The 22,430-nt window shown below is 36.5% G+C and overlaps 1 protein-coding gene across 1 annotated transcript; it reads left to right on the top strand.

Moving 5' to 3' along the window:
* The first annotated feature begins 59 nt into the window (after window positions 1-59).
* LOC109064692 (centromere protein F-like) lies at window positions 60-15,212 on the top strand. The gene is given in 20 exon segments (XM_042774667.1): window positions 60-770; window positions 1,269-1,477; window positions 1,574-1,770; window positions 1,898-2,010; window positions 2,093-2,184; window positions 2,295-2,559; window positions 2,703-2,905; window positions 3,371-3,496; window positions 3,598-3,726; window positions 3,872-3,994; window positions 4,116-4,251; window positions 4,371-7,480; window positions 7,803-9,653; window positions 9,736-9,893; window positions 9,978-10,107; window positions 10,356-10,517; window positions 10,663-10,837; window positions 11,054-11,485; window positions 11,625-11,800; window positions 13,302-15,212. Coding segments are annotated over 19 exon segments (7,944 nt in total). The 5' UTR covers window positions 60-770; window positions 1,269-1,315; the 3' UTR covers window positions 13,506-15,212.
* The last annotated feature ends 7,218 nt before the right edge of the window (window positions 15,213-22,430 follow it).

Here is a 22,430-nt window from a genome sequence, read left to right as displayed (position 1 = left end):
ATCAAAATAACACATTTATCTTTGTATCACTAAATGCATCCAACATCTTGTAATCATCATCTGCTATTGTTTTTGTCATAAGACTTTACATAAGCTGTGTTGCATCCCTGGCAGTAACCATGGTGATGAAATCCATATATGGCTCTCATACCATCTGTTATGAGCCAGACCCAGAGCACGTGTTTGGCAGAGCCCTATGGAAGCAGTATGGTGCCATTCATCTCCCCACAGATCACTGCATTCAGGAAGACAAACAGGAACAGAAGTGTAACCATTCAGAAGTGCATAACAGCACGGGATTAGAAATAATTGCACATAACCAAAAATCATATGTGGTGCATTTATTATGATCACCAGTTTGCTCAAAGCCAACAATAATACAGACAAGAACGATTAAAAGAGTTTTCCTTTAATAAATAGGAATATTAAAGAAAGAGGATGAATTCATTTGATGCGTATATTTGTCTCCAAGTTCTTTTCTGCAGTTCGGACGAAAACATAACAGAACTGATCCACCCTATTATTCATTTCTCCGAAATAATTAAATAGAAAATAAAGGGTGGAGTTAAATTCGAAAGGATAGGGGTGTCCAATCAGAGCTCGATATATTCTTACGTCATTTGTCAAGCGCGCCAATGACGACGCAGCATTCAGTCAACAACGATGTTGAGCTCTTTGAATTTTCTGCTCTAACAATAACTGAAGAACACGAGAAGAAGAACCTTTGGGAACTCGCAGAGTTAACGTGAGGGGTTCTAACTTTAGTTCTGGTAAGATAATATAATTTTTGTAGAATTGAGAGTGGAATATGTCTAAAGTTTTGGTCGTAATAAATTTATTTGATCGATGTGTTAAAACCAACCTCGAGATGATGTCTGTCATTTATATCACTGTGTAGTAATAACCGTCTCATGTTTATTTTATATATTAAATACAACTCTTTTATAATGCCTAACAACTGTGCATCTAGTTATTTTTTAATTATAGAAACGAAAGATCCTGAGGGTATTTGCGCATTTCACTTGATAGAAGTGTACAAAAAGATTGCATTACATATCCTGATGATACCTATAGTTTTTCTGTTTTAAGTAATTGTTACAATACATTTTATGTACTTGTGAACTCTTGTGACATGTAAACTCTGTCACATAAATAAATGTATTGTAATTCCTCTCTATGGTATTATATGATCTTATATGATTCTATAATGTTTCATCTGCTTGATTGTGGGGTTTACAGAATTGCATTTTTATTATTGCATTTTTCAGAGCATGCCATTGTGTCTTTGAGGAGCAACACAGCTTTTTCAGTAAACATGAGCTGGGCTGTAGAAGAGTGGAAGGATGGCCTTCCTGCAAAGGCTTTACAAAAGATCCAAGAGATTGAAGGCCAACTTGACAAGTTAAAGAAGGAGAGACAACAGAAACAGTTTCAGCTGGATTCCCTTGAAGCTACATTACAAAAACAGAGGCAAAAGGTCAGTTACCTGAGAAGCAGTGGAGTAGATTTCCTCTTTAGCCTCTTAATGAATGCAATTAAATTTGCATCACTTGTATATTATATTTCCCTACAGATGGACCGTGAGAAAAGTGAAGCATCTGCCCTTAAGAGGGAAAATCAGACTTTAGTAGAATCTTGTGAAGGTCTGGAAAAGTCTAGACAGAAACTTACGCATGACATCCAAACTAAGGAGCAACAGGTGAATTATCTGGAAGGTCAACTCAAGTCATGCAAGAAGCAGATTGATAGACTAGAACAAGAGGTCAAAAAGTAAGTGGACAGTGTTTAATACTTTACATTGTGCATAAGCTGTCAAAATTATATCATTATTTTTTAACATATTTTTAAACTAGCCAAATAAGACTCATCCTGGCTTAATTGTATCTATTGCATTCAGGTACAAGCATGAATTGGAACGGTCCCAAACTTCACAAGTTTCAGAAATCCAACAGTTTAGTACGCCACAGAAAGCATTTGCCACCCCTGCGACACCTAATCATTGGCAACAGGGTAAGATATGAGTTACAGAAAGCAAAAATGCAGTTCAGAATGAATGCAACACACTGTAAAACTGTAGTAATTTAATTTTCAGACTCAAAAATAAGTGACCTACAGGAAAAGTACAATCGAGAGGTTGAGGAGCGGAAAAGGTTGGAAGCTGAAATCAAAGTCATGCATGTAAAAGTAAGTAAAATACATACATATTTTGTGAAAAGAGCCTTGTAGTTAGTTATTATATTAATTTACTAAATAGTAATAATGAAGCTCCTTTTTTTTTTTCATAACTCTTGAAGCTTCTGAACCAGTCTGCAGTCAGCCATAAAGACATTGCAAGACAGCAGGCAGGGTCCTCAGTTTTCCCTTGGCAGCAAGACCAAACACACAGTCATCAGTCTCTGACTGTGATGGAGACACCCTCTAGGAGAAGAAATGGACCCTCTGGGATGTCATGGTCTTATGATGACACACCACTTAAGCCCCACCAGCAGTTCACATCAAGCACTCAAAATGACACAGCTGGATCACAGCAGATGGAACAGCTTAAGAATATAAATCAAGGTTGGTCTGACCTGACAGATGGATTTAATTTTTATGATGTAAATAAAAATATACTTCTGAATACAGCACTACAGTGATAATCTTCATATGCCTTAAGGTAACACATTTTGCTTCCTCTTTTTTTTTTTTCTTATGCTGCTCAGATATGAGGTCAAGGGTTTCTGAGTTAGAGCTCCGTCTTCATGCTCAAGAGAAGGAAATGAAGAATCAGATCAATAAATTCAGTGAAATTCAAAGTCAACTCGAAATGGCCAGGAAAGATCTGGCAGAAAAGGACAAACTCCTCAGCAAGTCCAGAGATGAACTCACAAAGACTACAGGGCAGTATGAGCAGTCTGTTTCTAAGGTAATGTACCCTAGGTCAGCTTAATGCATTTATATTTTATCTTATCTTTTAAGTTAAGTTATTAAGTTGTTTTATATACAGTGGCCCCAGAAAGTATTTGAAAACTTAAAAACACTTAAATTATATTTATGTCCTTGTATTATATTACAAAATGTTAAAGCAAATAACGCTTATTTTAAAGCTAACCTAAGCAAACTTTTTTAGGAAAATCATTGCACAAAAATGTTTTGAACTATTTTGCTTCAAAATTGTGGTTGTTTATTAAAAATAATTGCCACTTGGCTTGATGTTTTAAAATTGATTAGATTTTATGTATAATGTATCAAGATATTCCAGCGTTAGGTGTCCAGTTTTAGAGGCCGCTGTATGCATTTAATATGTTGTGTGTTGTGCAGTCATTTGGTTGAACAGTAGGTTATATTGTGTAAATGTAGTATTTGATCTTTGGTTGATTTGCCTCCTCAGTGTTCATCCCTTGAGATGAAGCTGAAGCAGGTAACAGAGGAGATGAACTGTCAAAGACATAATGCTGAAAGCATGCATAGATCTCTGGAGCAGAAAATCAAGGACCAGGAGAGAGAGAGTCAAAAGGTCTTGCCTTACGGTCAAATATAATTCATTTAACATGTTTTATTTTTCTGAATATTGGATGAGTTAAAAATGACAAATGTTTGTCCTCTTGCTCATTTCAGGAACTTGCACAACTTCAAAGCTCCCATCAAGCTCTTGATCAGCAGTTTAACCAGGTGAAAAATAAAATGAGTATGGAGATCCAGCAAGCCAAAAAAGACTACAATGTTATGCAGTCAGATATGGATAAGGTAATTAGAAAATTCAGCTATGAATAATGTTTTAGGAATGTTATGAATAACACATTTCTGTTGATTATATTTCTCCCTTTGTTTATTACCAATAACTTAACCCAAAAATGCATAATCACAAGAAAAAATGCCATTGGTTTCAAAGGTAACTGCTCTAAAGAATCGACTGGAGAAAGATTTAGAGGAGCTGAAACAGAAACTTCTCAGGTCTGAACAGGCATTACAGGCCAGTCAAGTGAAGGAGACAGAGCTGAAGAAGAAATTTGATGTAAGCTGCCTGTGTATCTGTTAAAGATAATGTATTAGTTGGCTTTTTTCCATTTAATAATAACAGATTTTACTTTATGGAGTATGCCAGCATTTGAATGTGTTGTTTCTTCTTATCCTAGGAGATGCAGAGAGAGAAGAATACTCTCAGTTGTCAGTTAGATCAAGGAATGAAAAGTGTCAAACAACTTGAAGTGGAAAAACAAAATATTGAGCAAAACCTTGTCAAAAGCCGAACAATGGTAGATGATTTAAAAGGTATGCTATGTTAAGTTTAATGTACCAATTAAATGTACTACAATATAACATTTTTAAAAAGACTTTGAAAAGAATCTAAGGAAATACTTCATCTTATCATTTTAATTTGCTACTTTCAGTTAAGACACAAACACAGAGTGAAGAACTGACTGAGCTTCGCAAAAAATTGGACCGCCAAAGTGAATCATCTGCTCAAGAATTGGAAAATGCCAAAAAAACTCTGGCTGAAACAGAAGCAATGAATATGAAGACTCAGGCTGAGTTGCAAAAACTAGTTGATGAAGTTGAACTCAAAGCCAAAAAGATTTGTGTTATGGAGAAAGAAAATGAAGACCTCAAAATGACCTCAAGCTCCTGTCAGAAAGAAGTTGCTGAGATGAAGAAAGACTATGAGGCTCTTCTGCAGTGGAAAACCGAAAAGGAACAGTTGATTAATAACACTGAATCCAACCGCGAAGAAATGCTGAGGAAAATTGAAGATCTGGAGAGTGACAAGGCCAAACTCAGTGATGCTCATGATGGTCTCCAGAAAAGAATGCAGGATTTAGAAAACGAGAAGATTTGCCTATCTGGTCAGATTGATTCACTCAAAGGTGAACTGCTTGTAAAATGTGTGGAGCTGGAGGAAAAGGGTAGAGTATATGAGGAGCTTCAACAGCAGTTTAGTGAGACACATCAAAAGCATAATAAGGAGGTGGACAATTTGAAACAACAAATCACTCTGATGCAGGAGCATGTGAGTGAGCTTGAAGCTAAACTGCATCAAAAAACAAGTAAAGTGGAAGGATTGGAGAAGACCCATTGTCAACTCCTTGCCGAATATGAAAGTGCTTGCGTCCTGGCTAAATCAAAGGACTCTATTATTGAAATGAACAGAACTGAGATTGAGCATCTTCAGGAAACCTTTGCCTTGCAAGAGCAGGAGCTAGAGAAATTCAAAGAGGAGAAAAACATGTTAGCTAAAGAATGTGAAGACCGCCTTGTACAAAACAAAGAGCTGGAACAAGAAAAACTGAATGTGGAAACATCCCTGCAGGAGGTACTGAAGAAGATTGCCCTCTTGGAATCAGACATAAAGTCTCAAAAAGATCTAAACGCAGATGTCCTAGGAAAATATGATGATCTTTCTAAAGTCAAAGAAGATCTTGCAGAGAAAGTTTCTTTAGTGGAAAAGAGGGAAAAAGATCTTATTCATGAAGTTGAATCTCTGCTACAAAAGAATAAGTCCTTCTGCTCTCTTGAAGAGCAGTATAATTGTCTTTTTTCTGAGGCAGAAGAATCCAGAAGTTCCCTGGAGAAAGTAAAGGAATTACAAGTTCAGACCGCCATGGAGTTGGAAAATCATAAGGCAATAGCTGAGAATCTTGCTGAAGGCATAGAACAAGAAAGAAGGAAGGCATCAAGCTTGGAGCATGATAATGCACAACTCAAAATGAAACAACAAGAGGTCGAAAATAAAGCTAATGATCTAGCTGAGAAGTATGAAAGCCTCCAGAATTTCCATGATGTTGTGTGCCAAGAGAAAGAAAATCTTCTTAAACAGGTTTCTGAAATGACAGGAGCACTTGCTGAAAAAGATGCAATGGCAGAAAAGATTGTGTTTATACAAACTGAGCTTGAAGCCTCAAATCATTTGTCTACCACACTAAAGGATTCACTAGAAAGTTTTCAGAAACGGTTTGACTCATCTGTAGAGCAGAATTTAAGTCTGGAAAAAAATTTGCAAGGCATATCTGAAGAAAAAGTGTTATTAGAGACAAGTATTAAGAACCTCACTGAAAGACACAACAAGGAATCTGAAGTCCATGTTTTTGAAATAGAAACTCATCTTAAAAAACAAAAGAGTTTAGAGGAGCAAATCACTGTTCTTGAGGCAGAATTACAGAGCAAATACGTAGAGGCCAAAAATGCTTCAGAGAAACTAGAGGAAGCTGCTCTTGAAAAGGTAAAGTTGAAGGAAGATCTTGACTTATCTAAGGACCAACTCAGAGAGGTCACTGATTCCTATCAGAATGTTGCAAAGGAACTACAAGACTTGAAACAAAGTGCATCTCCACATGAGCAGGAGATAGAAAGTCTCAAAACTACTTTGGCAGATTTAAAAAGCCAAGAAGCTGCAAAATCCTATGAGATTGAATCTTTGAAAGGAAAGGTTCAGGAGGCTCAATCTGAGCAAGCTAAATTGTTAGAGGCACTGAACGAAAAAAACATTAACATGAGCAAAATCAAAGTACAGCTTGAAATGTTGCAGATGGATCTTGAAGATAATGAATCCTGCATTAATTCATTTGATGCACAAGTAGAGGCACTGCAAGGCAACATCAGTGTTCTGGAAGCAAAGTTATGTGAGAGTGAGGCACAGAGGTCCATCCTACAATCAGAGCTTGAGTCCATCAAAGAAGACTATGCAAAGAGTGCACTTGAAGCATCACAGCTATCTGCATGTTTGGAGGAAACGCAGAAAGAACAACAATCCAGTTCTGCATTAGTTGCTGAGTTGGAGTCTTTACGTGTAACCCATGAAACACTTAAAGTTTCCCTAGAGCAAGAGAATTGTAAGCAGGCAAACCTTGAAGCAATATACAACAAAAACGTTAAGTTGGAATCTGATATTCAGAAATTAAAAGCAGATGCCCAGAATTCCCTGGAGCAAATAGATAAGTTAAAGCAGGCAAACAATTCTCTGGTTTCTCAGATTAAGGAACAGCAAACTTACATAGAACAGCTTCAAACTGAGAAGATTCTTGCGGCAAACTCTGATGCAGAAACACTGGAAAACGAGCAAACCGCAAATGAGAATAACCAAGTTATTTGCGAAATGCCATTTGCTAACACATCTATTTTGCCCTTAGAAGGTGAGCATCTTGATTCACAAGAAGAGGCCCAAACATTCTCGTTATCAGATGAGGATGACAAACACATACCGCTTAAAGAGCAAATGCAAAATAAATCCAGGGAGCTTGAGGAGATAACTCATGTTCTTAAGGAGACTGTCAGAACCATGGAGGAGCAAACAGAAGTTAAAATAGAGCAACTCAAATTACAGCATGCTGAAGAGCTCCTGAGGATGGAGGAGCAAATGCTCAGTATCAAAAATGAGTTGAAGGCCAAACTTAAAGAAGAAAAGCAACACACAGAAATCTTGTCCTCACAACTGAAGGCGACCATGCAACAAATGCAGGAATTGGATCTTGCATCATCCTCCTTGCTGGCTACTAAAACCTCCCGGGTAACCTATGGTTTTCACAACAGAATCTCAGATGTTTTTAATTCAGAGTTTATGCATCAGTCAAATGGCTTACTTAAAGGTGTTTTTCATTTAAAGTAAATTGAATTTGAAATGTAAAGTAAAATGACTGACTTTGATCTGAACATTTTTGCAATGGCACCAATCCGACACAAATAAGAAAATGACAGATTGCACCTTTAAATCAATGCATTTTGAAAATGTACCTGGGTAAAATATAGGTTTAAAGCACTGGTTGTATCAAAAGCTATTTGATTTCATTTATCTTCAATTGTATTCATATTTTTTCCTCCATGTTAATCAGGAAATTGAAAAAACGACAAACGAAGCACAAGAGAACATAATGCATCAGCCTGAACAGTCAGACTCCACTCCAGATATTAGCCCAGAAAGTGAAAAATCACATGTGGAATTTGAAACACTTAAGGAAACTCTAAGGACACCAGAAACGGATCTTGCTCATTTGCAGTCCCAGTTTGAAGTCTTGGAATCTGAACTGGCAGTTAGAAAAGATTTGTGCTCGGACTTGGAGGGTAAAATTCAGGAAATAGAAATAGAAAATACAAAAAGCACAGACAAGTTGATGTCCATCACTCAAGAAAACAAGGAACTGAACAACCACATTGGAGAGCTGACAGAGGAGATTGATTCATTGAGACTACAGTTGCAGACCTCCAAATGCCAGCTCTCAGATGTTATTGAGATGATGGAAAGCTTAGAGATGGCAAAAGGTGAGTGGGATGAGAAGTTTTTCCAGATTGAGAGCGAACTAAAAAGAGTGCGTTCAGAGAAGGCCAATTTAGAGAAGCACATCCTGTCCATGGAGGCTGACATAGAAGAGATACAAGAACAGAAACAGAAGCAAGCGGCAGAGCTTGAAGCAGCTAAGAGGACAAATTGCAGCCTTGAACAACAACTTAATATAACTATGGCAGAAGGTGGGCGACTTAAAGAAGAGCTTATTTTGTGTGCTGATGAAAGGGAAAGTGAAAATCTCTCACTAATGAAGTGGAAAGAAAAGGCTGAGCTTCTGGAGAAGAGAGAGACGAATACACGAGAACTTATAAAAGAGCTAGAAGAGGACATTAGGATTGGGAAAAGACAAAACAAGGTGACAGCTAACCAAATTGATGCCCTGCTGAAAGAAAAAGAGCAATTAATTCAGCAGTCTCAAAACCTTGAGAATACAGTGGCTCTTTTGAATGAAGACAATAAAAAACTGTTAAGTGAATTGAATAGTTTAAAGAACAATGAGAATTTTGCTTCAAGAGAGTCTGAAAACATGTCTTCCAAAATCCATTCACTTGAGCATGAGAATATCAGGCTTGAACAGTCACTTGAACTGTCCCTTTTGGAGAAAGCTGAAATAGCCTCTAGGTTATTTTCCACTCAGGAGGAGGTAGTTCAGATGAGACAAGGCACTGAAAAACTAAAGGTACAAATTGAATCTGATGAACGGGAAAAGAACCACACGAGTCAGCTGCTCAAAGCTGCACAGAGAAAGGCAGATGTTCTTCAGGACAACATTGAAAAGTTTGAGAGAGAGAAAGAATTTTCTGACCAGAATCTAGAGGATGCTATTCTTCAAGCAGAGATGGCCAAAGACGAGCTCGAGGAAGTACAGGCTAAAACGCAAGAGCTTACCAAGAAAATTGAAGAGATGGTCAGTGAGCTAAAAGATCTCAAGGAGGAGAAGTATAAACTTGAGCAAGAACTTCAACAAAAGAACAACCTAATTGACGAATTGCAGTTGTCCAATCAAGCAGCTACTGAAAAGCTTAAATCTGTGGAAGAGGCAACTGTGGACCATCTACAAATGATCGAGGACTTCCAATCAAAGGTTGGTTCATCCAACCAGTCGCTCTTGAAAGACTTTGAAAACAAGCAGCAGGAGCTTCGCAAAGAAAACACACGACTTCAGTCACAAATAGCTGAGCTGCAGGCACTATCTTCTATTCAGGAAGAGCGAGATGAATTGAAAAAGGACACGGTTGAGTTGCAGTCTACTATTGCACAATTGAAGGAGACGACACAGATGCAGTCCACTGAGATGGAGGTATTGCAGACAAGTGTAACTTCTTTGGAGAATAATATCCAACAGCTAGAGAGCCAGCTTGATGCTGTGAAGCTCATGAACTCTGAACTAACAGAAAAGGTATTTTTTGTCATCTTTAGCCGTTCTTATTTTATCTTCTTGTTTTTATTTCACATATTAATTTATTCATATTCTTTTTCAGTTAAATGCACTACATGAGAGCAGTTTGCACCTCCAGACACAACATCTGGAAGAGCTGTGTGAGGCAAAAGAAAGGGAGAATGGTTTGGAGATTAATCAAAATCTACTGACTTGTCAACTGCAAGAGTCTCAAAAACAAATCGAAACGTACAAGGTAAGATTTTTTTTCACCATGTTTTACACTGGTTTCATGAATGTTCAGTCTCTGCTTACACTTCATTTTCATTACACATTACAACACATCTTATAAAAAATGACAAAAAAAAAAGAATACATACAAAAAAATATAGCTCATATTCAAGAAATTCATGATGTTCAGATAAAGGAAATCAACAAGGGGCACGAGGAGAGCCTGAAACATGTACAGCAGCAGGTGGGCAGATGTAACATTGCAACAATAGTAGCAACATTGTGCTTTATGAGAGTAGAACTGTGCATTCCTGCAAGAGGTGGTATGGTAACAACTCGTAATAATAATAAGAATTAAAATTAATTAATCAATAATTAAAATTGTTTAATTTTTTAAATAGAAATAGACTAGAGTTATTTTAAATTTTATTAATATTTCACAAAATTACTTGTTTTACTGTGTTTCTGATCAAGTTCAGTTTTTTTCTACAGCATGAGATGGAGCTTAATAAACTGAAGGAAGAAATTATGGCAGCTGAAGAAAAGGCTGCACAGTATCTATCAGACTTCAGTAGCTTTAAGTCTCAAAATGCAGATGTGGACTCTACCTTAAAGGAGTTACAAAACCAGTTGGAACATTATGAAAAAGAAAAGGTATTATTTTTGTTTAATTTTTTTCTATTCCTTTATTATTAATAATAAAACACATTCATTTATAATAAATATTTATAAAAGTGTTCTATATTTAACATTTTGTCAAATAATTAACCGTCATATTTACTGGTCTTGGTCCCTGTAGACAGAGTTAGACTCAAAGGTTGTGCGCTTGTCCAAAGAGAAGGACAGTGCTATGAGTAAGATCAGTTTGTGGATGAAGTCGTGCAAACAGCTGGAGAGTGAGAAGGAGGCACTTCAAGAAGAACTTCAGCAGCAGGGACAACAGATAGCAGCACTGCAGGCCTCACAGAAACAAGGTATGGACATAACTAGATAACAAAGCGTGTGGTCTAATATTGTCAAACTTTTATTTATTTATTCAAATTTGTCCATCTTTCCTAAGTTGAGAAGTGTTAGACAAAGAAACAATGTAATATGAATAAAACCTTTTTTTAGGACTATGCACTCTGTACATTATATTTACATTAATCATTCTGCACATATATATATTACAGCATCTTTCTTGTTAACAGGTGATGCCGGCAGCAGTGACGGCCTGCAGGAAGAACTACAGGACCTGAAGGAAGCTCTGGAGGAAAAGAGCCGTGAAGCGGATGAGAGTATGGACCGATATTGCAATCTCATGGTCAAAGTTCACAAGCTGGAAGAGACCAATGAAAGCCTTAAGAACCAGCTCAAGCAGTTGAGCACCCAGACAAAGACCCCCAAGAACAGGAGGTCCCTCAGGTCCGAGAAGAGTGACCTGGAGAACAGTAAACCAGTGGAAGACAAAGCAAACGTGCCAGCAGGAAAGAGACTGAGAGCAGCAGATGACACTCCTGACAAAGCACAGGAAGCCCTGCACAGTATCACCAAGAGACTGAAAGCTGCAGCTGCCACACCTAAAGCCACACTAGATGATGAGGATTTCAGACCAGAGCGTTTGCCTCAACTTGTTCAGAAAGGTGAGAGCTTATCACAATTTGTCATTCGCTGTACTTCACATCAAGGGTACATTCGTATGTGAGTTGTTCTCAATAAAGCTTTCACAATGAAAGAATAGATTTCTAATTTTACACATGTACATTACTTCTTTCTGTTCAGGTTTTGCAGATATTTCAGTTGGAGAGAAGAGCCCATTTATTATTCGCAGGACCACAGTGCAGCGCTGCAGCCCTCGTCTGGTCGCCCAGAAGACTGCAGCACAGCAGAGCTCAGTTTTAGCAGAATGTCCTTTGCAAATCTCCAAACAGACAGCAGAGGGCAAAATGTCAAAAACCGTGAGTAGGACTACCTCTATCTGTTTACTGCAACCACAACAAACTACATCTTTCATCTTCAATATAAACTTTTCCTTGAAATAATTGCAAATTATGATGCAAAATGATGGTATTGATTCCATGAACATTTATGTAATATTAAACACTGTATATATTAAACTTCCATTGGAAGTATTCCATTGTGCACATGCAAATAGCAAGATCTAATATTTATTCTTTAATGATATTCATTGTATTCAGTGGTTTACAGTGTAATTTTATTATCATTGAGATACTGTTATGGTTTTCTTTTTTCATTTAAATTTGAATTTTTTTTTTTTTTTTTTTTTTTTTTTTTTAAGTTAAACTAAATAGAAAAGATGTTACTTTGGCAATTAAAATAAAATTCATTAAAAAAATTCCTTTTTTTATTTCCTTTTATTTATTATGTTTATTATATTTCAAGTAACACATTTTTTCTTATGGTTTTAGTTTACTTTAATAACCCTTGTGGTTTCATGCAATGTGTCAAAGGTCAGCAAATTTCAAAAACAAATTTGAAAGCAATTTGGCATAAAGCAGCCAGCCGTCAGTATAAGCAGAGCAGTAATAGCAAATTTTAAGAGAAGACCAGAATAGGTACAAAGCTAGAAATGTATATTAGAAAAGTTATTCAGAACAAAAATCATTGTCAAATCAACAAAAGTCATTCTTTTTTAACCACAGGAGGGCATTACAGACCCTTAGAAACTCATTTATACCACTCTTAAAGTCACTGACCATTAAAGCATTTCCAAATGAAACTCTGCATGACATTTCAGATTAGATGAAAAGACGTTAAGTGCTGTGAAGCATTAAAGCTCTCCTGTCAGCTTTTGACTTCCTCCGAAGTTCTAATCATGTCACTTTGCCCCAGGGCACCATTTCCAGGGCAGATTTTCCCAGTTATTCTTTAAGAATTCAAAGGGCGGTAAAGACCACATGCTGTAGAGTAACTTTTATGAATATGAGTTATAGTAAGTTACTTGTAAGTGAATAGCGCTACAGTATAAGTGAATCTTGTGGCTATACTTTTGAAACATTGTTCAAAAATTTCTGCATGTAGACCCTCAAAAAATTGGCCCTTAGTTTCATAGCAAGTGCTTCACTAAGTTAAAGTTGTTCTACTATTGACAGACCTATTTAATAGATTGTAAAACTCTGAAGTTCTTAATGAACAGTAAACTTCAAGTGAAACAGATGCGAGTCGTTGGATGAGCAAACCATTAGTCAGCTTGCAGCACAGCCAGTTTTCATTCAGCACTGGTTCTTCTCCTCAAAGTACATGCCTGGTGTATAGGTTTGGGGAGGACAGAAGAATGGTTGATTGCAAGATCTTATATTTATACATTTGCACTTATCCACATCTTGACACTTTCCCCAGAGAGGTGTACAGTACAAGTTCTGAACTTTGATATTGCCGCTGGGCATTCTTGACAGCCCAACATTGCTCTCTCCTGACATCATGTTCATGTACTTTCAGCTCCAGGTGCCTAAGGCGATCCAGAGCAATGCCGCTGTATTATCTCCACTCACCAACAGTCCACAGCAAAACAGCTGTGAAAGCCCAGCGCCTTCTACAGAGCAGAAAATTAGCAGGCGCTCTCGCGGCTTCAAAAAGACCCCGGAGAAACAGGAACGGGTCAGTGCCTCTCCGAAACAAAATGACAACTGCCAAGTTCAGTGATTACTGGGGTGCCATGCAAATCTCCTATTTTTAATTTTTTTTTTAATGCAATATTTTGCAGAATGTTTATGCACTGGCTTTTTAACTGTAAATAATATTCAAGAGCAACTGTATTCATATGTATTTGGTCATGTGTATATCTATTTTTTTCTTTCTTTTTTACTGTTTTTATGTGTTATCCTTTAGACAGAATAGCTGAATAATATCATTTAATTGTATGTATTATATTGACCTGTTTTATTTTATCCTTTTGTTTTTATTTGTATAGAAACATAACTAATTACTCCATTTTACCATGTGTCATTGCTATTTCTTACTGCTTTACTAAAGTTCACTCTGTCTTACAGATATGTTTGTTTGTGTGCTTATGTCATCTATAAGTGGCCTTTTGGCTGTTTACTCTGACACAAGAATTACAGCAGACTTTATTGGTAAGGAATGATAAATTACAGCCTGAAAGCATTAAGCTGTATGTAGACATTTATATGCCGACTATCTAATACATATGTCTATTTTTAATGGACACGTAATAAGCAGGGATCTAATTCTCAATCAGTTCAGATTCTGACTCAATACAGGTCCGCCCAGGGCTCTTAAATCAATACCCTTGCTCTTAAACTCAGTCTGAAAATCTCCCCTAAAGTTTAGTTAAGGTCTAATTGAGAGGATTTGGGTAGAAAAAGACAGACTACTATGTGAGGATACAATGTTTCATCGTGGCTACCTCAAAATTTGTTCCCTGAAATGCATCCTTCTTATTAATGTCAATCCATTTTACATTAATTGACACCAAAAGCTGCTTTGATGTTGCATTTAGTTTAACTATAGACTAGAGTAACTATACAGTTACTGTAGACAAAATTTTAGTTGTCTTTTCTTTACCTAATAATAATGCTATTTTCAGCATGATGTGATCAGCAGACCTGCCAACTTGTACGCATTTTGACCTCAAAGTACGCTGGTACGATTTGTCTTAATAATTTCAGCAAAATGAGACCACATAGGGCCTATAATACTCCACAGATGTCCTTATCACATAATATGTGAATTATTTTGATCGTATGAGGGAAATTGTGGTGCTTTACCAGTCAGATACTGTCAACACTGAACAGTACAGAATTCTACATTAATATGTAGTAAATAAAAAATGAGAACACTTTTTATACTTATACATTTTAACTTGTGCTACCAAAATTGCGTGTCTGTTCCATAACATCACATTATTATATTATATTGCAAGCTGACATTTATAATTATTGTTTTGAGTTTGAGGTGTTGCCTTTTGGGTTAGATCATAGTTCAAAATTTCAGGACAGACAGCTTTAATAGAAAATATAAATTTGACTGTCCACAGAGACATTTTTAGAATCAGAATGTAGTCCCATATTAAATTCCCTTCTTTCTGGTCATGACAGGATTGTGTGTACAATACAGTACAATGAATTGTAAGGCAAATAAAAGATATAAACAAAAACTCTATTCACATCTGCTGTACACTGATCAGAGAGCATTAAAACCACTGACAGAAGTCCGTAACACTGATTACATCATTACAATTGCACCTGTCAAGGGGTGATATATGTAGAGATTTATATGCAGGAAAATATCTATACACGTGCCATTCTGTTTCTGAGTTTGGAATTTTGATGTTACATATACTACTGAACATAAGTGAAGTTTTAAAGGTGTCTGGTTAGGGAGTAGCACATGGTGTATCTTTTCTTTTTCAGGAAGCAATAACTAGCTTTGATGTATTTGATATGTTTTACATATTACTTTTTTTTTTAGATTTCCAAAATCATAATCATTTTAAAATAGTTGGCTACTCCAGATTTTAAAAAGCATTCCGTTGCAATCCTGGTAATTGAAGAAATTGATGCTTTTGTACTGCTGAGGAAAATTTCATTATATGAATGAATGTGCTGACTCTGCTGAGAATGATACTGATTTAAGTCAAGGACTGTGAGGACATTATATTAAATGAATCAGCTTACAATCCGTGACAAACTATGTGCTGTCTACTGGGGGGAAGAAAAAGGCAGCCTATACTTTCATGTGAAGTTCCAAAACTTAACCATCCGAAGACTGATCAGATCATTTCTGAGCTGCAAGTATATAAAATGACTAGGTGACAAATCAATACACACTGTTTTTCAGTCTAATGAAAATACACAACCTGATCAGACTAACATTACCTGTACAAAACAGCATGGTTTGTGTAAAACATCTATAATGGCATGTAAAAATGGCATTTCCACTCTGGTACCACCAAGAGTAAACACTACAGAAGCAAATTTAAGACAGTTCTATATAAATAGAGTTTTACACTTTGATTTTTTTTTTTTCTATACACATCTGCGTTACTAGTTTCTTTGTTAGTTCCAGTCCTCAAATTTGATTACCTGAGCATTGTTCCAAGAGTGCTGATACAGTGCACTGATCAACCACAACATTAAAACCACAGACAGGTGAAGTCAATAGCACTGATTATATCATTGCAATGGTACTAGTCAGGGGGTGAGATATATTAAGAAGCAAGTGAACAGTCCATTTTTTTAATTTCATGTGTTGAAAGCAGGAAAACTGGACAAGTGAAAAGATCTGAGTGACTTTTGAAAGGACCAAATAGTGATGGCTAGACAACTTGGTCAGAGCATCTCCAAACCAAAAGTTTTGTGGGGTGTTCCCGGTATGCAGTGGTTAGTAACCAAAAGTGGTGCAAGGAAGAACAACCTCACTGATGCATGAGAGGAGCAAAGGCTATCTTGTCCGATCACACAGAAGAGCCACTGTAGCTCAATTTGCTGAAAAACCTAATGCTGGCTATGGGAGAAAGCTTTCAGAACACAGAGTGCATCGAGAGGGACAGCATGAGGGGTACTGTGATGACCCCTGTCCACCACCGAAAGCACTTATAATGGGCATGTGAGTGTCAGAACAGGACCATGGAGCAGTGGAAGAATGTGCCTGGTCTGCTGAATCATGTTTTCGTTTAGATTAGATGGATGACTGGGTGCATGTGCACTGTTCACCTCAGGAAGAGATGGCAGTAGGATCTATGGAAGGATAGCAGGCAGGTGAAGGCAGTGTTATGCTCTGGGCAATGTTCTGCTAGGAAACCTCAGGTCCCAGCATTCATGTGGATGCTACTTTGACACGTTCCACCTAATCTAAAGAGTTCGAGGTGCTGAACTCCCCAGATTTCAATTCAACTGAGTATCTATGTGATGTGCTGGACCAACAAATCCAATCCATGGAGGCCTCACCCCACTAACGTGCAGCACTTAAGGGATCTGCTGCTGATATCTTGATATCCAGATACCAAATACAAAAAAACACAGAAATAAATAACTGATTCACTCAGAGATGCTCAGATATAAAGTACTACTTTGGCATTTTTGGAACAGGGCAAAAATAGACAAAGTTACTAGCGAGTGGTGAATTCCAATTGGAAGTGAGCATCGGGGCAGAGCCCTTGAAGTGAGAACTTTGGAGGGAGCAGGGCAATCGTATCTCAAAATGTAACTGTTTGGAACACACTTGGTGAAGGGAGCAATAAAAGACAGAGTCATTATCTTTAACATGACAACAGCACGGCATCCATCACACCATTAGATGTTCTTCTTAGGAATCTTTTATTGTTGTTAATACGATTGTTGCAAATAAATATAGTTTTTGTAAAGAGTAATATATATATATATATATATATATATATATGCTTCATACATATGTTTTTTCTTACTCTCAAATTTATGTGTAGTATCTCTACTACTAAATGTAATTAGACTAAAATGCATGTGTAATATATCACAACAAAACAACTCAAATTATTTTATTTATATATTAATTGTATATCTCCTATTTTTGCCTTCACATTAAATCACAAGGACTTGGGTCACATCACCATAAAGGGTAAGATTATTTCCTTAGTAATCATATAATATACCCTTTGCTAACAGACTTGTGAAGCAGGGGCAGCCATTTTTGCTGCAGCCCCAAGGGAGCAACTGGGTATTAGGTACCTTGTTTCCCTCAGTTGTGGGTATTGAGTGTGGAAGAGAGTGCTGTTCATTCACTCCACCTATCTATATTTCCTACAAGTATTGACAATCGAACCTGCAACCTTCTGGTTACAAGTCTGACTCTCTAACCATTAAGTCACAACTGCCCCAAACCGGCCTAACCTTTTGTATAAAAGCAATGTTGGTTGGTTTGGCACAATCACACTATTGCTCGATCATGTGATGGCCTCAAAATGGCATATTAAAAATTAGATTTCCATTTGAAAACTATGAAAGTATAACAATCTTTTTTGAGGAAAGGAGAAGTTTTCATATTTTGATACTTTTTTTATATTGCTGCTGCTACTGAACAACTCTGTAGACTTTTCTATAGGCACACAGTGTGAGAAGAGGTCCACAGCAGATTTACTCGTTTGCATTCAGTTCACAGAGAGAGAGAAAATAATCTCCAGTTTTCCCTTGCTGCCGCCTTTGTTTTGAGTTCTGATAGATATTTTATTTCGGCCTCTCATTATAATGCTCCCCTTCACCTCACTCTAAGTCAGCAAGATCTGGGGGAGAAAACCAATTGATGCTGAGCCAACACATCCATCCACGCTATAAATAGAACACATCTCACCCTAGTAATGGGTCAGTGAAATATTTACATTTAATTGAACACTTCTAGCTTCCACCTGGGATTCCAGCCAACCGCCTGGTTTAAACAACACACACATACACACACACAAAAAAGTTACAAATACATAAAAGATAAAGTGTGAATGTCAAGGGGAAATTCAAGAAACAAAATGTAGAGTAGCCGTCCATTTGAGATCTGAACTGCATCAAAAACAAGGTGTTTCTGAAGGTTTGCTCTGGATGTAGCAGTCATATCCTTGACTGTACTTGGGAATTACAGTCAAACAGCATGTGCTGACTCCTCATCCCATCCAATCCCAGAAGGGACATCATGTCCATTCTCATCCATACCTTTGACTTCAGAATTCCCCAGTGGAGCTGTAGATAAGCAGAAAGTGACACGTAACTGGAAGTTCCTGATAAGTCTCATCTCCTCAAGCTCAAGCAGAAACAGGTAAAGGTGACAGCCAATCAACATACATGTGAATGGCGATATTTCTTCCAATCTGTTCCTGCAAACAAACAAGAAGAAAAACCTTCTAGAAGTTAAGAGCTCAGTGTCTTCTCCTGTAACTACATTTTCCACTTCCCATTTAAGACTATCGGTGGTCTTTTCTGGAGGTATGTACTGTACTGTTCATTTCCTAAAGGGCTATAATGGGCTTTATAGCCTCTGAAATGTGCATTGGCAAAGTGAAGGAGGCTCTTAACCTCTATGAAACCTTCTAAATGGTTCTGTATGTAAGCGGAGTTATATTCCACAGCTGTAGTGCATTGCTAAAGCAGTACAAGGCAACTGGTAAGAACATAATGACCATGTGAAATACAACACTGGAAGCTGCTCTCTAAGTGTCATCTTGCTTGATGATGTCAATCAAAGGATGTGCTCATCAGAGATGTTCTATAGGGGAGAAACAGTTTGTGTACTTATAATTGCAATCCATCTGTTTAGAAAGGAACCTTTATAAAACAAGCCTTTTATGTAGAGATTTTGATTTAACTTTGTAAACACTAATATAGAGTTTTAAACAGCATTAGTGCAAAAAATGCTAGATAATAAATATGAATCCTGGGAAGTGGTTTTTTTTTTTTTTTTTTTTTTACAAAAACAAATAATTTCCATTACTGAATATTATTATATGCAGTATCATTTAAGATTGTGTTGTGAATTTTCATGACTTGAAAATGACAGAGTTCTCCTGAGATGTTTATACATTTTTGCAAATTATTAATAGGCAAATTAAATGAGCTAGTGAGAGTGTGAAAAGAGCATATTTTCTAAAAGTCTTGGGGACCAAAAGTGAAAAATAAACAGCCATCCATTCATTATATATTAATGCAAAAAAAAAAAAAAAACAGTTTCAAAACAACCACTAAATTATTGAAGTATTTCACCTGTCACCATTCCTCTTTCAAGGTAATGTGTTTTGACATGGAGATGGACTGAAAAAATGGTCCAAGTTAACGTTTGCTCATGAGAACGTTCCCACTGACCACACTGTATGGTGACCCTTCATGCAATGTCAGTGTTTTTCTATGGCATAGCATAAGCTCATTCACGTGCATGGCAAACAATAGCTAAATATTTTTGTTACTCTGGGTAAAGGGGCTGCTGCTCAAAATGTTATGTAACATGGATTAGAATCTTATCTTGCTAAGATCAGAAAACAGGCCTCTATTTATATACTGTGTGCCCCTAAAAAAGAATAGGCACTGTTTAACTTTCCAGTGCCGGTGGATGTTCTCCCTGTCAGTCAGAGAGATGCACACTGAGTCAGCAGTTTGACATTTGACCCAAGTGTTTTTTCAAGTAGTCAAATGAAGTGAAGAGTGAAAGCCAATAAATGGACAGATGCTAGTCATGAGCTTAAACCCAAATGTGCTGTGCATAAACATTACATTTTTTTTTAATTCTGCGAGGTCAAACAGCAGGAAGTAAAGGCATAACAATACTGATAGACATACAGCCCAGGCTGATGTAACAGGTTTGAACTGACATAGGGTGAGTAAATGAATCTTCATTTTTGATTGAATTACATTAAATTAAATCTGAAAATGTACATAAGAATCACTTACTAAATGATTTAGACACATTCCATCATAAAAAAGGTGATTAAAAATCCATGATACAACTGTAAAAATGACTGAAGTGAATAATATCATAAATGAATTATATTAATCATAAAAACAAATATACAAGACAAATGTGTGCTGATTTGTATTAGTTTTTGGTCTGCAATAAACATTGTTATCTTTTATTTTGATTCTCTCTTATAGTATTTCATCACTGAGCCAATAAACATGCTGCCTGGTTGTTGAACAAAATTTAGGAACAATTTATTTATTTATTTTTTACATTGAATGTGTGTGTTTTCACTCAAGAACTTTAATTTGCACCTACTTGGGTTGTTGTAATTTTCATTTCACCAGAGACATTCAACAAAGAATGAAAATTCTGCAGAACAACCCAGGTCTCTTACATGGAAACTCACAGATGTCACTGTAAAAAAAAAAAAACTAGAAAGAAAAAAATAGTGTGAGAAATAATATTACAGGAACCTCATTTTCAGTGCATTACAAGGAAGGATGTGCTATAAATAGAAAATATGACACTGTGTCCCTGCACCTTCTGACATTAAATATATCTTAGTGAAATGTTAAAGTTCTGGAGCAGGGCATGGTTAATTTCCAAAAACACAGTCTCTTTTTTCCCACTTTTCAGTATCACACTCACAATTATGCTTTTGTCCTAAATATCAACATTGCTGGGAACTTCCAGCCATGAATAAGATATAAATAACTAGATAACTGCATCTTACTGTTATATAATTTCTATGAAGATATTGAAAATACCTAATGTTGCAGAATATCATCACTAACTGTTGTCCTGTGGCTAGCCTACATTCTCAATACAATAACATGGTTCATATTTTTCTGGTCACTGGCTGTAAAAATGGATTTATGTGGAAGATCATAGGTCAAATTCTCATCAAAAAGAAATATCTTTAATTAGAAGCCCGGTACAGTGTAAACACAACTCTTCTCTGCAGGAGTCACAGCACTTCCTTTAGTTTAATGAGAGCTTGTGTGTGCACTGCTTAATAAACTAAGCTGACAGGAGTCAAATGCCACTGTTTATGCTTCTTACACAATATTACTGCCTTACAGTTTTTTGAAGATGTGACTGGCACTGTAGACTTAAGACTTAATGTCACGAGACAGCAGATGTAAATCCTAATTATAATCCTTTACAGTTTTGCCATTGTATTTGTTCAGCCTGCAAGAAGATCAATATGGGCTTATGATATGTAAAAAAATAATGTACAGTCAACTGTTCATTGTCGAAAAATACATTTTATGATAACAATCAGCTGTGAGTAGGCCTACATTATCCCCAAATAAATTATAATTTGTTCATATCGTAGTCATGAACATGCAAACATTTAGTCACAGCAAATGAAAATTACCATTGCACTTTTTGGAAAAAAGAAAATAGTGATATTTGACATTGTATTATGTTGAATATCAAAGTTTTATTTATTTATTTTTTGTCTATTTGTTAATGAGGGATTTGTAGACATCAATGTTTTTAGATTTGTGAAGTAAAAATTATAGTTTAAGGGGGCAATTCTGTTACTGGAATTATTTTTATTTATTTCATAAATGTGACACTTGTAGCTGAAGTGTAAAAGACTCAGCAGTTCATTTTGTTGGATATGAAAGATATGTTCACAGCACTGCAAAGCTGTCCATTGATTGAAATAGGATCCATACATGATTAATATGATGACTCGCAGAGACCAGCAGCGGTCCATGGAGGAAGCTTATGAACACTGTGAGCATGGAATGTGAGTGCACATGTGCCTTTGATGCACCTCTGTCATTGCCCAAAGGACCCTTAATTTTAGCCACCTCAGTGAGAGAAAGTGCGACTGCCAAGGTGAAAAGACAATGGAAAAAAGGAAAAGGAAACAGACGCTAGCGTATATGGGAAAGGATGGTGACTTTAAGTTTTCAACACAACTGTATTTTAAAACCATGATGTCTTAACATTAACTATGGGAACTATCAACTATGATAATTCACTACATCATCTCTACAGATTGTGGAGTTAACGCAAGGTCAGTAGTTATGCAAAGTTAAATAAACTCTTTCAAACTAATACATCACATGCATTTAAATATACTGCAAACACTTGCCACAAACACAATGTATGCAGTTATTGTCAGTTGATATTGACAACCCTCTCTGTTCATGTTCAAACAAATATATGAGGTAGAATGAT

The sequence above is a fragment of the Cyprinus carpio genome, chromosome A17 (genome assembly GCF_018340385.1).
Source record: "Cyprinus carpio isolate SPL01 chromosome A17, ASM1834038v1, whole genome shotgun sequence".
NCBI lineage: Eukaryota > Metazoa > Chordata > Actinopteri > Cypriniformes > Cyprinidae > Cyprinus > Cyprinus carpio.
Note: the sequence above shows the minus strand (reverse complement) of the source record. Positions and strands in the feature narration are given on the sequence as shown.